Source organism: Myripristis murdjan, chromosome 16 (genome assembly GCF_902150065.1).
Source record: "Myripristis murdjan chromosome 16, fMyrMur1.1, whole genome shotgun sequence".
Classification (NCBI taxonomy): domain Eukaryota; kingdom Metazoa; phylum Chordata; class Actinopteri; order Holocentriformes; family Holocentridae; genus Myripristis; species Myripristis murdjan.
Window position 1 is genome coordinate 1,099,503 of NC_043995.1, and position 22,466 is coordinate 1,121,968.

General features: G+C 44.9%; 1 protein-coding gene across 2 annotated transcripts in view; it reads left to right on the forward strand.

Moving 5' to 3' along the window:
- Positions 1-12,973, forward strand: part of LOC115373221 (aldehyde dehydrogenase, mitochondrial-like) — a 54,476-nt gene extending 41,503 nt beyond the window's left edge. The window contains exons 9-13 of one of the 2 annotated variants that reach the window (XM_030071495.1): positions 1,999-2,183; positions 6,110-6,274; positions 7,974-8,131; positions 11,317-11,431; positions 12,395-12,973. In XM_030071495.1, coding sequence (XP_029927355.1) covers positions 1,999-2,183; positions 6,110-6,274; positions 7,974-8,131; positions 11,317-11,431; positions 12,395-12,427 — 656 coding nt within the window. In that variant the 3' untranslated portion in view covers positions 12,428-12,973. Of the gene's footprint in view, positions 1-1,998; positions 2,184-6,109; positions 6,275-7,973; positions 8,132-8,245; positions 9,210-11,316; positions 11,432-12,394 lie in introns of those variants that run through there. The other variant, XM_030071496.1, reaches the window with a different exon arrangement.
- Positions 12,974-22,466: the final 9,493 nt, after the last annotated feature.

Genomic DNA, 22,466 nt, shown 5'->3' on the forward strand with positions numbered 1-22,466 from the left:
AGGTGAAATAATTGAAAACATGTTTTATATTCTAGTTTCTTCAAAATAGCCAACCTTTGCTCTGATTACTGCTTTGCACACTCTTGGCATTTTCTCGATGAGCTTCATGAGGGAGTCACCTGAAATGGTTTTCACTTCACAGGTGTGCCTTATCAGGGTTAATTAGTGGAATTTCTTGCTTTATCAATGGGGTTGTGACCATCAGTTGTGTTGTGCAGAAGTCAGGTTACTACACAGCCGACAGCCCTATTGGACAACTGTTAAAATTCATATTATGGCAAGAACCAATCAGCTAACTAAAGAAAAACGAGTGGCCATCATTACTTTAAGAAATGAAGGTCAGTCAGTCCGGAAAATTGCAAAAACTTTAAATGTGTCCCCAAGTGGAGTTGCAAAAACCATCAAGCGCTACAACGAAACTGGCACACATGAGGACCGACCCAGGAAAGGAAGACCAAGAGTCACCTCTGCTTCTGAGGACAAGTTCATCCAAGTCACCAGCCTCAGAAATCGCAAGTTAACAGCAGCTCAGATCAGAGAGCAGATAAATGCCACACAGAGTTCTAGCAGCAGACCCATCTCTAGAACAACTGTTAAGAGGAGACTGCGCCAATCAGGCCTTCATGGTCAAATAGCTGCTAGGAAACCACTGCTAAGGAGAGGCAACAAGCAGAAGAGATTTGTTTGGGCCAAGAAACACAAGGAATGGACATTAGACCAGTGGAAATCTGTGCTTTGGTCTGATGAGTGCAAATTTGAGATCTTTGGTTCCAACCGCCGTGTCTTTGTGAGACGCAGAAAAGGTGAATGAATGGATTCCACATGCCTGGTTCCCACTGTGAAGCATGGAGGAGGAGGTGTGATGGTGTGGGCGTGTTTTGCTGGTGACGCTGTTGGGGATTTATTCAAAATTGAAGGCACACTGAACCAGCATGGCTACCACAGCATCCTGCAGCGACATGCCATCCCATCCAGTTTGCATTTAGTTGGAGCATCATTTATTTTTCAACAGGACAATGAGCCCAAACACACCTCCAGGCTATGTAAGGGCTATTTGACCAAGAAGGAGAGTGATGGAGTGCTGCGGCAGATGACCTGGCCTCCACAGTCACCGGGCCTGAACCCAATCCAGATGGTTTGGGGTGAGCTGGACCGCAGAGTGAAGGCAAAGGGGCCAACAAGTGCTAAACACCTCTGGGAACTCCTTCAAGACTGTGGAATAGATGGAAAACCATTTCATGTGACTACCTCTTGAAGCTCATCAAGAGAATGCCAAGAGTGTGCAAAGCAGAAATCCGAGCAAAGGGTGGCTATTTTGAAGAAACTAGAATATAAAACATGTTTTCAGTTATTTCACCTTTTTTTGTTAAGTACATAACTCCACATGTGTTCATTCATAGTTATGATTCCTTCAGTGAGAATCTACAATGTAAATAGTCATGAAAATAAAGAAAACGCATTGAATGAGAAGGTGTGTCCAAACTTTTGGCCTGTACTGTAGGCAACATCCCATGCAAAGAGACACGGCTCTTGTCTTGTTGGTTGTGATCCCAATGCTGGAGACTGTTTCAACAATAGTGCCAAGTGCACCATCTCCTTTTATAATCCTAAGTATCTCTGATCAGCCTCTGCCTCAATAGATGAGATTGCCATGCGGACACAGTTTCTTGTGCTCTCAGGAAAGGGTGTAGCTACAATCATAAGGACAGCACAGTGCTTGCTAGCTAGCTATAGTTATATGTGCATATGACTGAAAGTAATAGGTTCACAGCCCATGTCTTGGAGGCTGTCAGGAGGCGCCCAGGAAGATACAGGAAATCAGAAGAAGAAAAGGCAGTCTGAAGAAATGGGGCTTACACTTAAAAAGTAAATTGCAACACTTCATCACCTAACAACTCAGATTAATTCAGATTAGAATTCAGAGTGTCAGAGATTTTTTTCATTTTTATTTTAACAAGATTATTTTCCTTGCAAACTCTTTGTTTCTCTCTCACCCAGTGGAGGATGCTGTGGAGCAGTCCCATTTTGCTTTGTTCTTCAACCAAGGCCAGTGTTGCTGTGCTGGCTCTCGAACTTATGTCCAAGCAGACATCTACAATGAATTTGTAGAGCGCAGCGTAGAGCGGGCTAAGAGACGTGTTGTGGGAAATCCCTTTGACCTCAGCACTGAGCAGGGACCCCAGGTAATAAGCCCATACACACACACAAACACACACACACACACACACACACACACACACACACAGTCTTGCATTTCTTACCTGTGGGGAGTTAATAAATTAAATTAAACTTAAACTGAACATATTCCCTTCTCAGAAATGCTTTCAGTGCACAACATTGCTCGCTTTGGGTGTGATTAGTTTTAATTGATTTAAAACAGTGTCTATAACTTTATCATCTATTGTCTCATGTTAGCCAGTTTTAGTGATGCTATGATCTTTTTGGCACAGCTTGATTAAATAATTTGTTATGCCCTATGGCACCAATTGACCCATTTTAATTTTCTAACAGAGAAATCACACTTGAACTGGGCAACACCAGACTCATACAGTTATGACAAGGGATGCACTGATCCGATATTAGCATCGGATATCGGTGCCGATATCAACATTTTACCTGGATCGGGTATCTGTAAAAGCAGCCGATCCGTCAGACCGAGCCTTCCCCTTTAAATCTTTGCGACACGGGCTATGTCATGCGGCATGTGTGTGGCACATGTACTGCATGCTGCAAGAGTTGATTGAGTTGAGTTGCAAACACAAGCAACATGGAGCGAATGAAAGGGTCTGCGATATGGAGGTATTTCATGCCAACAAGCTCGACGGCAGTTTGCAATGTATGTAAAATGAATGTTGCCAGGGCTGGTGGTAGTACTGCCAGATATAATACCACAAATTTAATCAAGCACCTCCAGAAACACCACGCGAAGGAGCATGAGGAATTCCAGCAGCTGAACAGATCAAAGGGAGCCGCCGCTGCTGTTGAGGTTTTTAGCTTCTTAAATCAACAATGGTATTGGATCGGTATCTGGTATTGACATAAGGCCCCAACATTGGTATCGGCATCGGAACTGAAAAAGTCAGATTTTTTAGTACAATATTCATAATTTTGTCCTTGTACAACACTACAGTGGATTTGAAATGGAGTAATACATGATTGAAGTGCAGACTTTGAGCTTTAATTTAAGGGGTTGAACAAAAACAGGGCATTAATTTAGGAATTACAACCAGTTTTATATCTGTAGAGCACATCATCTGTGTTATGGCATGGGCATGTATGGCTGCCAGTGGAACTGGCTCACTGGTGTTTATTGATGATGTGACTGCTGATGGAAGCAGTGGAATGAATTCTGATGTTTATAGGATACAAGGATACAAGGAAGTTTATTGGTCATTATACAACAGGTTGAATAATGAAATTAAAGTGTGGTTCCCTCTTGATTGATTAATTGATTGTATAAAAAATAAAATTATTAAACATGGAGGAGTGCAGATGGTGCATTTAGTAGTCTCACAGCCTGAGGGAAGAAGCTGCTCTGTAGTCTGGTGGTACGACAGTGAATACTTCTGTATCTTCTGCCTGACGGCAGCAGGGTGAACAGGCTGTGGCTGGGGTGGGTGTTGTCTTTTAGGATCTCACCTCACCTCCCCGATATCACTGATGCTTGGTAGATGGGTACCAATGATGTTTTGGGCAGTTTTAATCACTCGCTGCAGAGTCTTCCTGTCCTGGGCCGTGCACATCCCATGCCAGTTTGTGATGTTTCCAGTCAGGATGCTTTCAATTGCTCCTTTGTAGAAGCTGACAAGAACTTGGTGTGGGAATTTTGCTTTCTTAAGTTTCCTTAAGAAATACAGCCGTTTCTGAGCTTTTTTAACCAGGGCAGAGATATGTGAAGTCCATGACAGGTTCTCTGTTATGTTGATTCCCAGGAACTTGAAACTGCTTACTTGCTCCACCTCAGCTCCATTGATGTAAACCATTCTGCAAGATGGTTGATTTCCTCCCGATATGAAAACTCATCATTGTTGGAAATCCGGCCGATGATGGTGGTGTCATCTGCGAATTTCACAATAGAGTTCTCTCCATGTCGGGGGTTGCAGTCGTGGGTGTACAGCGTGAACAGGAGGGGGCTGAGCACACAGCCCTGGGGGGCTCCGGTGTTGAGCACTAGAGTGGAGGAGGAGAGACTGCCAATCCGAACTGACTGGGGTCTGTTTGTGAGGAAGTCCAGTATCCAGTTGCAGAGAGTGGTACTGATGCCCAGAGTGTTCAGTTTTCCAATCAGCTTCATGGGGGAGATTGTGTTGAAAGCTGAGCTGAAGTCAACAAACAGCATTCTGATGTAGGTGCTGCTTTTCTCCAGGTGAGTGAAGACTGAGTGGAGAGCAGTGGAGATGGCATCCTCTGTGGATCTGTTGGTTCTGAATGCAAACTGCTGAGGGTCCAGACTGGCAGGGATGTTGTTCTTTATGTGCTGGAGAACCAGTTTCTCAAAGCACTTCATCAGGATGGGGGTGAGTGCCACAGGGCGGTAGTCATTTAGATCAGACACTGCAGACATTTTAGGCACAGGGATGATGGTGGCTGTCTTGAAGCAGGTGGGAACACTCTCCTGTGACAGCGATATGTTGAAAATGTCAGTAATGACATCTACTAGCTGGTTGGCACATGTTTTTAGTACACGGCCAGGGATGTTGTCAGGCCCAGCAGCTTTACTCATATTCACTTTCAGCAGGACTTTCCTCACATCCACTGTGGATACTGACAGTGGCCGGTCCTCTGGAGGCAGAGTAGACTTTACAGCTGATTCCTTGTTGAGGAGGTCAAAGCGAGCATAAAATGTGTTTAGCTCGTCTGGTAACGTGGCCTCACACATGATGGGAGCGCTCCTGCTTTTGTAGCCTGTCACATTTTTGACCGGCTGCCACAAGTCTTTGTTGTTGTTGGTGTTGAGGTCTCTCTCCAGTCTCTGCTGATGCCTTCGCTTTGCCTCCTTGATGCCAGCTTTCAGTTTTGCTCTGGCAGTGTTGTAGGCTTCTTTGTCACCTGACTTAAAGGCAGCTGTTTTGGCTCTACATAGAGCTCTCACCTCTCCATTCATCCAGGCTTTCTCATTAGGGAATGATTTAACTGACCTTATTTTTACCACATCATCAGCACATTTGCTGATGTATGATGTCACTGATGATGTGTATTCTTCAAGGTCAATATGGTTCTCCTGGGTAGCATCCTAAACATCTGCCAGTCTGTGCATTCAAAACAGTCCTGTAGAGCCACTGCAGCTTCATCTGTCCACACTTTACAGTTGGTTTGACCCTTTATGTCAGCTCGATTTAAGTAGGCAGGAGAAGCAAAGAGATGTGGTCTGACTGGCCAAAATGAGGACGAGAGAGGGCTCTGTAGCTGCCAGGAACATTGATGTAGACATAGGGCTATAGGACATAGGGCTATACTGTCTGCTCAGATTCAGCCAAATGTCACAAAACTGATAGGACAGTGCTTCTCAGTGCAGATGGACAATGACCCAAAACACACTGCAAAAGAGTTACTAGATACTAGCTTGGCAGAGCATCTCAAGGGAGGAAACTCAGAATTTGGTGATGACCATGGGTGCCAGACTTCAGGCAGTCATAGACTAGAAAGTATTTTCCTCCAAATATTGAATATAATCCTCATAATTGTAGTTATGTATGTCATGTATAGTTATCCAATATATAGTCCAATGTATAGTTGTCCAATTACTTTTGAGCCTCTGAAAGTGGAGTGACAATGTATAAAACTGGCTGTTCCTAAATGGTTAATGCCATATTTTCGTTCAACCCCTTAAATTAAAGCTAAAAGTTTGCACTTCAGTCATGTTTTGATTACCACATTTCAAATCCACTGTGGTGGTGTACAAGGACGGTTTTTGTGGACGTAACTATATGAATTGCTTGAATTTTTTTTTTTTTTTTTTTTTAAAAGGAACATTTTAAAAAGCTCTGTAATGGGTGATGCAAATTTTCTGATCCTCAGTGGTTGGGAACTCCTGTGTGAAGCTAACGTGAAGTATGAATGCGTTCTCCTGCCTTATTTGAGCCCCTTCCCTCTGTGTTGACTTCTCTAGGTGGATCAGGAGCAGTTCAACAAGATTCTGGGCTATATCAGCAGTGGGAAGAGAGAGGGAGCCAAACTTATGTGTGGAGGAGGAGTGGCTGCTGACAGAGGATACTTTATCCAGCCAACTGTCTTTGGAGATGTTCAAGATGACATGACCATTGCCAGGGAGGAGGTATGTTAGCAGAATGAATTCTTCGTCATCAACAACGAGGAGGAAATGTCAGTTTCAGTCACTAAGAGGGTTACCATAGCAAATACCAGCTCATGGCTTGAAATAAATACCTGCAAACCCACCAAATGCGGGTAAAAAGGAACTTTGGTGGGTAACATTGTGAAATTACCAGCCAACTTGGCACGTGAACTTGATAAATCAAGCTCTATACAGGCTATAATTATCACAGTATCTGTTTGAGGCAGTGAAGCCACATTCCTCTGTTGGATGTGAAGTGGTAGAAAATTAGATATATTTTCAATAGAGATAACAAATATTTAAAATGGTTTCAATGCTCTTTGAATTGCCTCTCTTGTTCTCCTGTAAGGAATGGGTGTCTGATAATGACACAAACATACATACGTACACACAAACACAAAGCAGCCTGATACAAAGCATCTCCACTCACTGTTGGAGATCAATGTATTTTACACAAGGCCCCTTACAAAAATATATTGAAATTGTGGTCTGTTGTTGTCTAGTTGTCCTATATAAAGAGACCCATCTATACATTTAGATGTTAAAAAAAATCCAGTGTTTCAATCCTGTGTTTCATTTTTGGTCGTGGGGCAGCAGTCCACCGGTCCATGTCTAGCAACAGGCCTACTTAACACTGTTTTGGCTTGTGGAAATCAGACTGGCTGGTACCTTTTAAATCCAGTAGCCATATTGGCTGATAATAAAAAAGTATACTGGAGAGTGTAATATAAGAACTGTAAGTATCTTAAGGTTTTGACTGATATGCAGTGATGAAGCAGCAACATCCAGAGAGTTAGCTTTACAATTGAATTTAGCATTTATTTACTTAAGACATGATGAAGTAAGATAAGATAGGATTCCTAAGATTAGTTAGGATTTACTTCCATAATAACTAATTTGTAAAAATCCTATTGTAACCCACCTATGAGGTAAGTGCATGCTGGACCAGTAGCTAGATTCATAAGGTGTAGGCAAATGAATAGGAAGTGGACACCAAATGAGTAAATGGAACACAGAGGTAAATGTAAAGAACAGGCACTGTATTAACATACAAAATAATGGTTTACAAATATTCAGAACCCAGCTGAGAAAGAAAATAAGGAAAAAACAAAGAATAAAAGTACATCAGAGCCTCAGGGTCTCTCAAGCAGTTGACTGAACTTGTACTGGCTCAGCAAGTTTTCCTTTTCACTGTATCAAGCGCAAGAATCAAGTAATATCACTTTGAAATTTCAGTGTCTGTGCTTAATGTTTGCTGTCATGTCGCTAAGCTGCACCCTCTCGACACTAAATAATGCTTACCAAGCCTGAGTAACAGAGGCGGGACTTGGGCTATTTGCACCACTTGCAATCAGTTATTCCTCTCTTACCCAATGAGCTTGTTTGTTGTTGTTTTTTACAGTAAAATAATTCCTGATTAAACATTAGACCTCTGAGGTAAAATTAAATAAATGTAAAATAAGTAAAAATAAATAAAAGAAATTCTTGGTGAATAAAATTACACGATTGTTTTTAGTAACCATTATTTTCAGTGGGTTATCTTATCTTAGACTCTTCCTATCTTAAGACATAGGAAGGTTCTGTGATATGGCCTCAGAAGTGTTGAGTTTGAAAGAGCAGAGATTTCCATCCTTTCTCTTTTCTTTCATCTTCATCATGTTTTCTCCCCTCTCTTCTCCAGATCTTTGGTCCAGTGATGCAGATTCTGAAGTTCAAAACACTGGAGGAGGTAGTGGAGAGAGCCAATGATACTAAATATGGTCTAGCGGCTGCTGTCTTTACTAAAGACATTGACAAGGCTCACTATGTCTCCAATGGGCTCCGTGCTGGCACAGTCTGGTAGGATTGTTATTACTGACTATTGTGCAGAGCACACTTTACACAAAAATAGATGTTCTCTGATATCTCTGTGATTCTAACATTCAGTGTATGTTCTTTTCCATAACAAAAAAGCCCTTTTCACACAGTGTTTAGCACCAGGGCTAACAGGGGGTTTAGACTCCTGTTAGCCCTGGCTGTCTTTAACGGGCTCTGCTCTAGGTTTTTAGCCTGTTAAGAGTGTTTATTCCTCACTGCTGTCGCCCTGTGCTTGTTCTTGGGAGATTTTGATTCATGCAATTAGCCAAAATCTGTTGGGTTTCTGTAAAGCGCCTTGAGATAACTTCTGTTATGATTTGACACTATACAAATAACATTGAGTTGAATTGAAAATTTAATTGAATTTCACACTTACAACTCACACCATATTCAGACAGGACACATCATGTCAATTTTTGAGCATCGTGGTTCCCTTACTGTTCACATATGATCTGTCATCGTGTAAAACAAGAACCAACAGAACCACCCTGTGACGGAACCAATAGCTACCAACTAGCTGCCTTGACATTACAACATACAGCATTACAACCTCTGTGCAAGCTAGTGACAGACTTACAGATTACACAGAAGAAATCACCAGTACAACAAAACATCCTTCCTGGTAGGCTGGTGTTCATCAAGGCTGAAATTTTCCTCTAAACGTCCTCGTTCTTCAGTTTGTTACACAGATCTTGATCATTCTCCACTTTGATGATCAGTCTTTCCTCATCCGTTGTTTTGTTTACACTGTATTTTCGGAAAGGAAAAAGTCAGACCTGCAGGGGGAATTCCCGTAAACTGTTTAGCCTCAAAAAACAGAACAGACACATCTGTTACTGCCAGACCGAAGTAAGCATCAGTGTCAGGTATTTGGTGGACACAAGTATTGTGAACAGATGCTATTTAATATAGAAAAGATTTTAGAATTTACTGCTTGATGTCTTGACTGATGCATGCTGTCTGAACATGGTGTCAGAACGTGAACTATCTCAACTCTTAGCCAAGGGCTAATTGAACCCCACTCCACTGCAAGATTATTCTTTATATCTGGGAATATCCTGAATAGTCTGTGCTAAGAGCTGTGGTGTGAATTGAGGTTACAACAACAGCCAAGGAATACTTTTGAAAAGGAACAGAATGTTTGTTGTCACATTAAAACTGTTCTGAAGACATCAAACATGGTCTTTGATTTGTGACAAGTGTGAATCCTCAATCCAGGCTGTGAGCCCTGGGTTCATAAGAAAAAGTGTAAATTAAGGCTAAGCTCAGCTGTGGGCTACAGTTATCCTTAGTATGGCTAAGGAGTGTGAAGTGTGAAAAGGGCTAAAATCAGCTGTAGAAAAAAGGTCATATAAGTACAGCTGCTACCACATATTTTTGATTAGGTTTTTAATTCAGCACCACTGTGAAAAATCTTCATTTATCCTAAATGATACCATTACTCCCTGTCTCCCCTGAAGGACTAAAGGTGAAATTATTCATTAGAGAGTCTGTTGGCACACTAAGACAATCACTGAAACACCATACACCAGCAGAATCAAAATTTGAGCAATTCCCCACTTATGAAGCACAAATAACAACAGAAGCTTGTTTAGATTATCTGAAACAAAATGTGGTGGAATATTTCTCTCCACTCATTTTGTGACATCGAGTGGTCTGTAAAATTTGGGACTGAGCTTGCATGCAGCTAAAGTACTTGCAAAGATGGTGGGAAATGAAGCTTAAGGCCTGCACTATAGTTAATATGGGATGTAACAAGAGCTCTCATTGAGTCCAGAGGGTCAAATGAAAAGCAAATTGTACAGAATACAATAGAACAACAGTCCAAAATAGGAAAAATAGGAAAAATTGTACATGGAAATACAATAGTGCATGGAAATAGGAATCCCCAATTTAATTTCCCTTTTGAAAATGCATTGGCAAAGGGGTTTATGAATCCAGGAATGTATTACCATTTTAAAAAAACGTATTATTAAATTTATTATTATTTATTTTACTTTATAAATTCAGCTATTTATATAAGCCCTTTAAAATGTTGTATGTTTTAATTGATATATTTTGTTGGTAGATGAATTTATTCATTTACTATTATAATTAATTTTAAGTATGTTATTAATTCTCTTTATTGCCTGATTTTCAGTTAATCAGTCAATTCATGAGTTACTCTGTAATGATTAAGGTGACAATGTACGGCAAGAGAAGACCAACTAGCAAGCAGCAGGGAAATTATCTCATGAGCAAGAGAGTTTTCAGACAGATGTTCAGAACCATTCAAAAAAAATTTTAACCCTATAAAGCCATTTGTATCATATATGATACACGTTATCAAATAACACATTCCATTTTCAGTTTAATCAGTACTTGACCAAAATACTGTTGTATACCTTTGGACACTTCCCCTGTTCACCGTGGACCATACCATTGGCACTTCTGTCAAGTACTGTCATATATGATACAACAGAAAAACCATATGTAATAACATATTTTTTGAAAAATCTTTTTTTTTTTTTTTTTTTTTTTTTTTAACATTTTGTTATAGGACTAAATAAAGGGTTCAATTTCAAAAAATTTGAATTTTCTGCCAATTCTTTCATAGTTCAGGCTTTATAGGGTTAAAAATGAATCCTTAATGTAGCTTATTCATGTGAATAGAACATTAATCAGTAAAGTTGGAGCAGCAGAGAAAACTACACATTGTGCTTCCTTGAATGGGAGTTTAAATGGATCCTTAAGAGTGGGGGAGTAAGAAAATGAATAGATTAAGAAGATAGAATAAGAATACTGTGTTTGTATTTGTATTCACAGGTGTAGGTACCATGTGGATGAGATAGGTTCTTGTGTCCATTTTGACTACAGATATCCTGAGCAAATTTCCAGGGAGAACTCTCAGGGAAAACTGTCTCACACTTGCAGTTAAACACTATTGTTACACCATCTCTAATGAACTCCTTGGAAACTTCAAACTTTGTACTCTCCAAAACTGGAAGGTATAAGTCTTGGTCCAACAACCAGTTTTCATCAAATGTTCCATGTTGCTGCTCTGTTCAGATGTTACACAAGTATTCAGGCAACCATAAGTTAGTTATAATTGATATAAACGATATTATAACTACCCTTATGTATAACATAATCTGAATTTACACATTCAAAATTTTGCCCATCTGCAGGATCAACTGCTATGATGTGTTTGGGGCCCAGGCACCATTTGGAGGTTATAAGGCTTCAGGAAATGGCAGAGAGCTGGGAGAGTATGGTCTGGACAACTACACAGAGGTCAAAACGGTAAATAATGCTAAAAGCTGATGTACTAAATTACAGTTTCCTCTGGAAGAGTAACTTTTGTCCCTTGTTAGCTAATTCTCATATACTCCACAACACTCCTTACAGATCTGTGCCCATCTGCTACTCAGATGTGATTTCTTGGACACTAGTTGTTTACTTTTGACAAAACATGGAGTGATGAAACAGTTTGGTACACTAATGTAGATCATTATGTTTGACTGCATTTGTTGGTCTTTGTGTCTTTGTTAGCAAGATATCTCTAAAAGTCATGAGTGGATTTGCATTAAGGTTTGTGGGAAGGTTGGTCATTGGACAAGGAAGAACACCAACTGGTCATGGGTGCGTGGCAGTGGGCATCTTTAATTTGAGCCTAATATCCACCATGTGACACTGTCTTGTATTGACATTTGTACAGTGCTGGTAGAGGGATAAACTCTACTGAGTGCTTTCTAGATTTCCAGTGCTTTTATGTTTGGAGGTATTTGCTATTTTCAGATTCATCTTGTGATCCAAAACAAATATTTGAAGCACATGCTGTCTAAATACTACAAGTTACCCAGAATAAACACCAAGGGTCCTACTTAAACTTTTGTCAGTTCTTACTTTTCATGCTTTTATTTGAAGATAATGTTTTTTTCTGTTTAGTAAATTCAAATAGTAAACAGTTATGTATGTGTTACGCACCTTTTGGGATAGGCAAACATCCGTTCAAAATACAAGGTTAAGCACGTCTTTTCTTGCTCTATGACCATGCTTTCCACGTTTCCATGTTGCATAAATCCATTCAGAAGTTATATGCCTTTTTATGATTGGCGACACCCACCAACAAGTGCCCTTTTGACCAGTGGACTGAACAGTGCCACTGTTTAAAAGCTTCTTGTTCCATCATTGTAAATAATAATTAACAATAAATAATAATTAACAATAATTACAGTCATTGCCATTGTTCCTATTTCCTGTCAGGTGACCATCAAGGTGCCTCAGAAGAACTCTTAGACTTCTACTATGAACCGCATCACATGTTGACTGTTGTTAACGCAGCAAGCAGCTTCTTACAGCAGACAAGATTCTGAAGATACTGCTACTTCTGTCATTTCCACCCTGTACTGCTGGCTCTCTTTTCAAACTTCTTTGCAGGGACTTTCTTAGTTTTTGTGTATGTGCCACAGAATCCATTTTCTCGTGGCTGCTTATGCAGGGACAGTTAGCATTGAATTAGATTTTCTGATTTTGTTGGTTGTGAAAATTAAGGATAGAGAATAGACTTTCTGTTGTTGAAATGCAGCCCTTTTACATCTTGCTCTACATCTAGAATGCATCAAATGGAGTGAGGAGAGTTGTTTTCATCTAGTTCATGTACCTCATGAGCTTGTATCTGTGTATTCACAATGCATTATTTGTCTGTGTGTCTCAGATCTGATGTAATCACTTGGGATAAATGAAAAAAAAAATGAAGTCTGGGTCTATATTTGTACTCTGATTTGTGAAATTTGGGAGGCAAAATACTTTTGTCTAATAAATGCATTTAAGACAGCAACGCTCCACAGCTTCTGTTTTGTCAGTCCTTTTTATCAGTACAAGTGGTGTTACATCTCGGTGGCAAAAGGCACACAGGCTTCAATAGTTTTTGTTACTTGCAAAAAAGTGAAGAACTGGAGTGTCCAAGCCTGTATTGGAGTGAAGAACTGGAGTGTCCAAGCCGTTTTTCAAGGGACAGTTGGCAACCCTGGTCATATCCCACAAACCCACTAGAAACAGTAAACCGTTTTCTGATGGAGAGTTTATTAAACAATGCTTGGTGGACTGTGGCACTAATATGTCCAGATAAAAAAAGAGGCTTTTGAGAACAAGCCCCTCTCCCCACACACTGTAATGAGAAGCATTGAGAACATCGTGGGAAATCTGAAACTTCAGCCGCAGCACAAAGCGGTCAACTTTGACTTTTTTTTTCCTTGACTTTGGATGAGAGCTGCGATGATAACTGCGGACTTCAAAATTACGGAGGAAATGGCAGCCATGCAGTAAATGAAAGGGACTACGACTGGGAGTGATTTGTTCACGGAGGTGAGTGCATGTCTGGACAAGTTGGGACTCAAATGGGACAAGCTGGCAGGTGTGACAGCGGATGGTTGTCCAAATCTAATGGGGAAAAATGTTGGACTTTTGAAGAGAACGCAGGATAAAGTGACAGAAATGGACCCTGGGCAGAAACTGGTATTCTTGCATTGTGTTATACATCAGGAAGTGTTGTGTAAGTCAGTGCTAAAAGTTAACCATGTGTGGCGATATGGAGGGGTGCAAGAGGAAGTTGCCTGACAACGCCACCTGGGGAATTGCACCCCAGGAAGTATAGAACACTCAACAAGACACTTATAACTTAAGGTCACACAGATTCGTCACACCAATTATATAGAGGACGGGAGGCGGACTTCCAAAAGTATTAACAGAAGTTTATTAGTTAAAATGACTAGCTGAGTGCCCAAATAGGCCACAAAATTGATTGCGGTAGACATTAACACACACACAAAAAAAAAAGGGTAGGAACAAGGATACTGGGTGCAGCGATCAGACTAAACAAAAACAGGAGTAACTCAAACCAAAGACAATCACTACAAACCAAAACACCATGTGCCACGCCAAACTAAAGAAGTGCAGGGGGGAAGCCACCACCGGGGAAGTCTGTCACACACTGCACCAGCTCCTGTCCTGAAAGAAAGGGAAAAGAAAATGAACACCGCTTGTGGCGGGACACTCAGGCAGATATGACACTGTTAAAATAAAGCATTTGCCCAGACAAAGACACACCCAAACACACAGCACTCACACCCACACACACCACATAGCATAAACCAAATTAATTGAATAATAATTAACCAAACCAACGTTACAAAAATTGATGAAAAACAACCAAAATAAGCAAAAAAAAGAACCTAACTAAACCTAAATTAATTGGAGGACAATTAATAAAGCAAACCCAACATTACAAATATTAATAAAAAAACAACCAAAATAAACTCAGCTGTGGGCGGGACCAGGGATAATAAATTAATCACATTAACAGAAAAATCATCCAACCACTGAGAAATCAAAACCAACTAAACAAAAGAAAATAGTTAACAAATAACTTATACACAATTAAACCAAATAACCAAAAAGGAAATTAATTAACCCAAAAGAAAATAAACGGTGGTGGGGCGGAAAGCCCAAAGTTATGGGCGCACAGGAGGTAACGGTGCGCCTGAGCCAGTTCAAACCGGGAAAAACTTGGCAGGTGAGCAGCGGCAGGAGACGGAATGGCAGGAGATGGAGCGGCCGCACCAGCGTTGGAGGCTTTAGATAGCCGTCCTTAGGAGGCCCAGCTTGTAACCCACATCACCGGCGTGCAGTGCAGCCCCGCGCCGAGTGTAGGGGAAGAGGGGGAGCCACAACCTGTGGCTTCGACAGCTACCGCAGACAGAAAGCAAGGCAAATGTTAACATACGGCTAGCAGAGCAAATAGATGTCACAAAGCAAACAGCAGCTTACCGGAGCGAAGGGAGCTTAACACACTGCCAACACAATCTTCGTCTTGCGATGAAGAGGCAGACACCGCGCTTCTTACAATCCCTCCGAACCGCACGCCAGGTCGCCAACAGCCAACCCCGCTGCAAATCGAAAAATCACGGCTGCAGTCACACCATGATACGCTGTCACCAGTATAAGCCTAACTGATCCTATGCCTACCTTTCATATCCCGCCGATGGCACAACAGACCGGAGCACACCACCGGAGCACACCAAACACAGCACTCGCCAGGTGAACGCCAGGTAGCAATGAGCGCGCCGGTGAAGTCAGGACCAATAAGTCAAATTGGCACCGCCTCGCAATCAGGCCCAAACAGCTGAGAATAAGGACCAGCTGATGCCAATTAAAGTGGAGGCGCAACAGCGCTCAACCTGCCACATTCCACCCCCACCTTTTGCGTCGTCGCCCCGACGACGAGCCACGGGCTAACAAATACACAAGAGCTCGGTCCAAGGCCTAAACAGAACAGAGTGAACATTTACCGCGGGCCGTGCAGGTTCAAGTACCCCATTACCCCTGATGCCAACAGGCTGGGGAAGATGATGAACGTTAGAATGTTGACCGGCGGTGGAACGACCTGTTCGACGCAAAGGCAACCGAGAGGGGCTGGACTGACCACTAGAGGGAACGACCACCAAGTGGGAACGTTCTTGTTCTACACTCGGGCCTGGATCAGGCTGGGCCTGCACTGGGATCATTCCAGCAGGACCTGTAGAGCAGGGGAGAGCTGGTGCCTCAGTGGCAGAAGGTGCAGAAGTTTCACGGGCCAGCAGCCATAGCTCACCATCATCAGATGAGTCAGAGGAGCCAGCAAGCCCTGCCGAAGCAGGTGGAGACAGAGCTCTGGGGGGGTGAGCAACAGAAATGACCTGGGCCTTCAACAGGTCTCGGTGCACCTGCCGCGCCCTATGCAGCTCGGCTACAGGGGCGATGGTGTAAACTGCTCCGTCACCTGAGGGGGCTTTCAGCACCTGGTAGACCACCGAGCTCCATTTGTCGTGGAGCTTGTGTCGACCCCGAACACCAAGATCTCGAAGGTAGACCAGCTGGCTGACCTGAAGAGGGGCCTCCCGAACATGCTGGTCATGCCGCTCCTTCCGTCGACCTGCAGCAGCCAACAATCTCTCACGAGCATTCTCAAATGCCACCTTAAGCCTAGCCTGATGCTCAGCCATCCAGTCTTGTACGTCCCCTGGCTCAGGGTCCCGGACCCGGCCCAAGAGAAAATCCACAGGGAGCCTGGTCTCCTGACCAAACATCAGGAAGAAAGGAGACTCCCCCGTGCCTTGATGTGGTGTGGTGTTATAGCAAAACAAAACCTGAGGGAGACAAGAAACCCAATCCTGTTTCCGGGAGGTTGGCAATGTCTGCAGTAGGTCATGGAGGGTTCTGTTGAATCGCTCACACTGAGCTGATGAATCAAAGAGCTCTCAAAGCTCCGACCTTGGTCGGAATGAATCCGGTTTGGAACACCAAACCGGAAAAACCATTCAGTCAGCAAGACCCGAGCCACAGTTGCTGCCTGCTGATCCCGGGTTGGGACCGCTACAGTATACTTGCTGAACACATCAGTCATTACCAGGACATTCTCCAACCCGTTCCGGGAGGGTTCCAACAACGTAAAGTCAATGGCGACAATCTCGTTGGGACGAGATGCCAGCAAGTGACCCATGAAGCTGCGTGGCACAGACCCTGAATCTTTGGCAACCTGGCAACGTTCACAAGCCTGAACCCACCGCTTGATGTCAGCAGACATCCCGGGCCAGTAACAGCGCTGCCGCACCAATTCAGTGGTGCGCTCGATGCCCTGGTGTCCACGATCTTGGTGCAGCTGGGTCAGAGTCTCCTCTTCAAGGGCAGCAGGCAAGACAAGCTGGAGGTACTCCTCTCCCCCATCCGAACGGAAAGTCCGGCGGTACAACACACCCTCCTGCTCGACCAAGCGGTCCCACTGCTTCAAAAGCGTCAACGCAGAAGTAGGAAGTTGCTGCCTTTCCTCAAAAGTAGGCTTGGCCTGCCTCCTCCAAAAGGGCAAGACATGGTCATGCAAAAGAGGATCGGCCTCCTGCAAGGAGCGGAGATCCGATGGAGAATGGCCCTCGGAGACAGACATCAGTGACTGGACTGCAGGCACCACTGGGGCTGAGCCTGACGCTTGCTGGAAGAGCAGTGGGACTGAAGTGCCAGGTAGCGCATGTTCAGCCAGACTGGACCCTGACAGATACTGCCGGGAGAGAGCATCGGCATTCTTATTGCTGCGCCCGGAGCGATACCTGATCTCAAAATCAAAGGCAGCTAATTGGGATGCCCACCGCTGCTCTGTGGCCCCCAACTTAGCCGAGTTAAGGTAGCTCAACGGGTTGTTGTCTGTGAAGACTACACACTTGTGCCCCAACAGGTACTCCCGAAACTTCTCTCCCATTGCCCACTTAAGTGCCAGAAACTCCAACTTCATGGAACTGTAGTTTTCCATATTGCGCTCCGTGGGTCGGAGGCCTCTGCTGGCATACGCTACCGGCCGAACACCATCCTCAGTCTCCTGCGAAAGGACAGCTCCCAGGCCACTGTGGCTCGCATCAACCTCCAAGATGAATGGCCGTGAAAAGTCTGCATAGGCCAACACCGGAGCCGAAACCAACCTGGCCTTTAAGGCCTCAAAGCTTTCCTCACACTGGGGTGTCCAGGCTGAACTCAGCTCACGCCCAGAGCCTCGCTTGGACCGTGTACCTGCCAGTTCAGCCACCAGCTTATGCAGGGGACCCGCCAGCTTAGCGAACCCCTCAACGAACCGCCTGTAATAGCTGGCGAACCCCAGGAACGAACGTAGCTCTGACACATGGCGGGGACGCTGCCATTTTGCCACTGCCTCAATCTTGGCAGGGTCGGTTGACACTCCTTGACGGGAGATGATGTGCCCCAGATAGCTGACCTCCTTCTGGAAAAAGGCACACTTCTCCAGTTTAACTTTCAAGCCTTCCTTCTGCAGTCGACTGAGAACCACCTCCAGTCGCTGCAGGTGCTGGGAGACTGAGGAAGAAAACACAATAATGTCATCCAGATACAAGAGCAGAGACTGGCACTGTTGATCCCCAAACATCCTTTGCATGAGCCGTTGAAAGGTGCTTGGGGCGTTGCACAACCCGAATGGCATGCGGTTCCACTCGAAGAGACCAAAAGGTGTACAAAAGGCCGTCTTTGGCCTGTCCTGCTCTGCAACAGGGACCTGGTTATACCCACTCACTAAGTCCAGAGTGGTGAACCAGCGAGCTCCAGCAAGGGTGTCAAGGCTTTCCTCAATCCGAGGTAGAGGGAACGCGTCCTTTCGCGTCTTGCTATTAAGCAGGCGGTAGTCAACACACATGTGGAGACTACCATCCTTTTTGCGAACCAGAACAATGGGGGAAGCAAAGGGGCTATTGCTCTCCCGAATCACCTTGGCGTCAAGCAACTGATCAATGTGAGCCTTCACCTCCTCATACTCAGATGGGGGAATCCGTCGGTACCGCTGTCTTACTGGAGTGTCATCAAGCAAGGGGATCTCATGAGAAATGAGGTTGGTACAACCCAAGTCACCATCATGGGTGGAGAAAACTGCACGATATTTCTGCAGCAGAGCATGCACCTCCCTCTGCTCTTGCTCTGCTAAAGCAGACAGGTCCACGGATTCTACCCCGCTCTTTGCCACACCAGCAACTGCCTGGGAAGAAACTGAAGCTGTAGTAGACTTCACCTCGGTTACGCCGGTGGGCAAGCTGACTACCTGGGCACTACTTAAAGCGCCAAGGCCAGTACGTGGGTGGAGGAGAACGTCAGCCATCCCCACGTTAACCACCGGGATGTAGGCTGTACCTCGGGTAACCTGGACAAGACAGGGGGAAGCCAGCAGCCCTCCTGGCAGGCCGGACTCTGCTGGTTCAAACAGCACGGCCTGGCCAGACAGCTGCTCCGTACAAGTGGTTGCAACCAATTTCATCACTCCACCAGGTATTCGTACTGCTCGTCTGGCCCGAACCTTTGCAGAACCAGTGACATTCCTCTGAGGTTCAATGGCGGTCCGATGGCACCGTTGCAGGGCTTCAAGGACTGGACCTGGAGCTTGAACCACTGAGGGAGAATCGAAAAGGGCAGGGCCATACACTGCAAAGAGTTCCCGGTAACATCGACGGATGATGTTGCTCCCCAAGATCCCAGGGGCAGCGGATGCAGCATCGGGAGGGTCTCTCACTACCAAAATCCCACAACCAGGGACCACCTTACCACACAAGGTCACATCCAGCTCCAAATAGCCAATGTATGGAATACAAAGACCATTAGCTGCCCGCAGCTGCAGCCAATTACAAGACCGAAGACGTTCATGACCCCATGGAGCAAAGTGTTCTGCAAAGAAGCTCTCAGTGATCGTGGACACCATAGAACCGCTATCAAACAAGCATGGGACAGTAACCCCACTCATCACGACATCAATATGGGGACAGGGTGCCACAATTCTACCACAAGAACTCGAGGAGTTCTTGTGGTGAGCCTCCAACCTCCCCATCTGAGCCTTGGCTCCGCAGCTCAGTGGGCTTCAGTTTTCCGGCTGGAGTGAGGAGCAGGAAAACCCAGCCACATTAGAAGACCGACCAGAAGCAGAGCCAGCGCGAGGACGAGGGGGAACCCGCTCCCTGTCACACTCGTTGGCATAGTGACCAGGTTGTTGACACCTTCGGCAAATCAAGGGCCTGCTGTGAGGAGGCCGAGATGGAAAAGGACGGGCCTGTAAAGAAGCCATGGTCTGAGCAAGTTGATCAAGCTGTTCCTGTTGACGCTTCAAGAGTACCTTCACCTCACTCAACTCTGAGTCATGGGGCGAGACCAGAGGGGCGGGGCGAGAACTACCCTGTACTGCATACTGTAGGCTGTAGGCCGAAGGAAGAGAATGGCTACGCTCTCTAGCGCCCCCTGGGGTCCCCTCCCGCTCCCATCTAATGGCTTCTCCACGTAGATCAAGCAGGGAAGCGGTAGGGCGGCAGCGAACCAACTGCTTCAACTCCCTGCGAAGGGCACCATCAAGCACATGCTCCACAAACTGATCGCGAAGAAGAGTTTCTGCATTAGGCAGGCCACCAGGTGCTGACTCCTTGACACGCCCCATGAGGGCCATCAGAGCCAAAGAAAACTCCAGTAATGTCTCACCTTCTTGCTGCTTCCTGGAGAAAAAGGATTGCTGCAGGGTCACATATGACTGAACACAGCCATATAGTTCAGTTAAGATAGCCAAAACCTTGGCTGGGTCCTCTCTCTCCACACGGGGGCGATACTTGATCTCCACTCTGGCCTCCCCTTCCAGATGGTCAAAGATGAAGAAGGCCTGATCGTGAACTGACAGGTGGCGGGCACGCATACATGCCTGTAGCTCCTCCTTCCACTCAACTATACCTATACCAGTCCTACCATTAAATGTGGGACACCTGCGATCTCTAGGTATAACAATCAGCCGCTCAGTGACGGTGGCGCTGGCGCCTGCAGCTGGAGGATTATCACCTGAAGTGATAGAAGAGGGGTTAGCTCTGCTGGAACTGGCCTGGGAAGCATCCCTCGCTCGAGAAAGCTGCTCGCTAGCACCAACTCTCTGAGCTGCTGCAGTTCTTCCTCCATAGCAAACCACAGAGCCAACACTCACAACCCGCAAAATAGAGATCTGACGTTACCAACCGGCAGGAGTGCTGCCGCTCTGTCCCTGCCGCTGCCTCCACACACCACCACAAAACCTAACAAAACCCAACACAAAAGAGAAAAACCCAAAACACTACTGAACCACGAAAAAAACAAAGAAAACAAAAAAATCGAAGTCACGTCTCTGTCCTCTAACAGTGTATCCTGCCGACAACGCCAAGTTGTGGCGATATGGAGGGGTGCAAGAGGAAGTTGCCTGACAACGCCACCTGGGGAACTGCACCCCAGGAAGTATAGAACACTCAACAAGACACTTATAACTTAAGGTCACACAGATTCGTCACACCAATTATATAGAGGACGGGAGGCGGACTTCCAAAAGTATTAATAGAAGTTTATTAGTTAAAATTACTAGGTTAAAAGAACACAAAGATGTCGAAACACGGCCTGAGTGCCAAATAGGCCACAAAATTGACTGCGGTAGAACATGAATACACACACAAAAAAAGGGTAGGAATGAGGATACTGGGTGCAGCGATCAGACTAAACAAAAACAGGAGTAACTCAAACCAAAGAAAATCACTACAAACCAAAACACCATGTGCCACGCCAAACTAAAGAAGTGCAGGGGGGAAGCCACCACCGGGGAAGTCTGTCACACACTGCACCAGCTCCTGTCCTGAAAGAAAGGGAAAAGAAAATGAACACCGCTTGTGGCGGGACACTCAGGCCGATATGATACTGTTAAAATAAAGCATTTGACCCAGACAAAGACACACCCAAACACACAGCACTCACACCCACACACACCACATAGCATAAACCAAATTAATTGAATAATAATTAACCAAACCAACGTTACAAAAATTGATGAAAAACAACCAAAATAAGCAAAAAAAAGAACCTAACTAAACCTAAATTAATTGAAGGACAATTAATAAAGCAAACCCAACATTACAAATATTAATAAAAAAAACAACCAAAATAAACTCAGCTGTGGGTGGGACCAGGGATAATAACTTAATCACATTAACAGAAAAAATCACCCAACCGCTGAGAAATCAAAACCAACTAAACAAAAGAAAATAGTTAACAAATAACTTATACACAATTAAACCAAATAACCAAAAAGGAAATTGATTAACCCAAAAGAAAATAAACGGTGGTGGGGCGGAAAGCCCAAAGTTATGGGCACACAGGAGGTAACGGTGTGCCTGAGCCAGTCCAAACCGGGAAAAACTTGGCAGGTGAGCAGCGGCAGGAGACGGAACGGCAGGAGACAGAGCGGCCGCACCGGCGTTGGAGGCTTTGGATAGCCGTCCTTAAGAGGCCCAGCTTGTAACCCACATCACCAGCGTGCAGTGCAGCCCTGCGCCGAGCGTAGGGGAAGAGGGGGAGCCACAACCTGTGGCTTCGACAGCTACCGCAGACAGAAAGCAAGGCAAATGTTAACATATGGCTAGAAGAGCAAATAGATGTCACAAAGCAAACAGCAGCTTACCGGAGCGAAGGGAGCTTAACACACAGCCAACACAATCTTCGTCTTGCGATGAAGAGGCAGACATCGCGCTTCTTACAATCCCTCCGAACCGCACGCCAGGTCGCCAACAGCCAACCCCACTGCAAATCGAAAAATCACGGCTGCAGTCACACCATGATACGCTGTCACCAGTATAAGCCTAACTGATCCTATGCCTACCTTTCATATCCCGCCGATGGCACAACAGACCGGAGCACACCACCGGAGCACGCCAAACACAAGAGCTAGGTCCAAGGCCTAAACAGAACAGAGTGGACATTTACCGCGGGTCGTGCA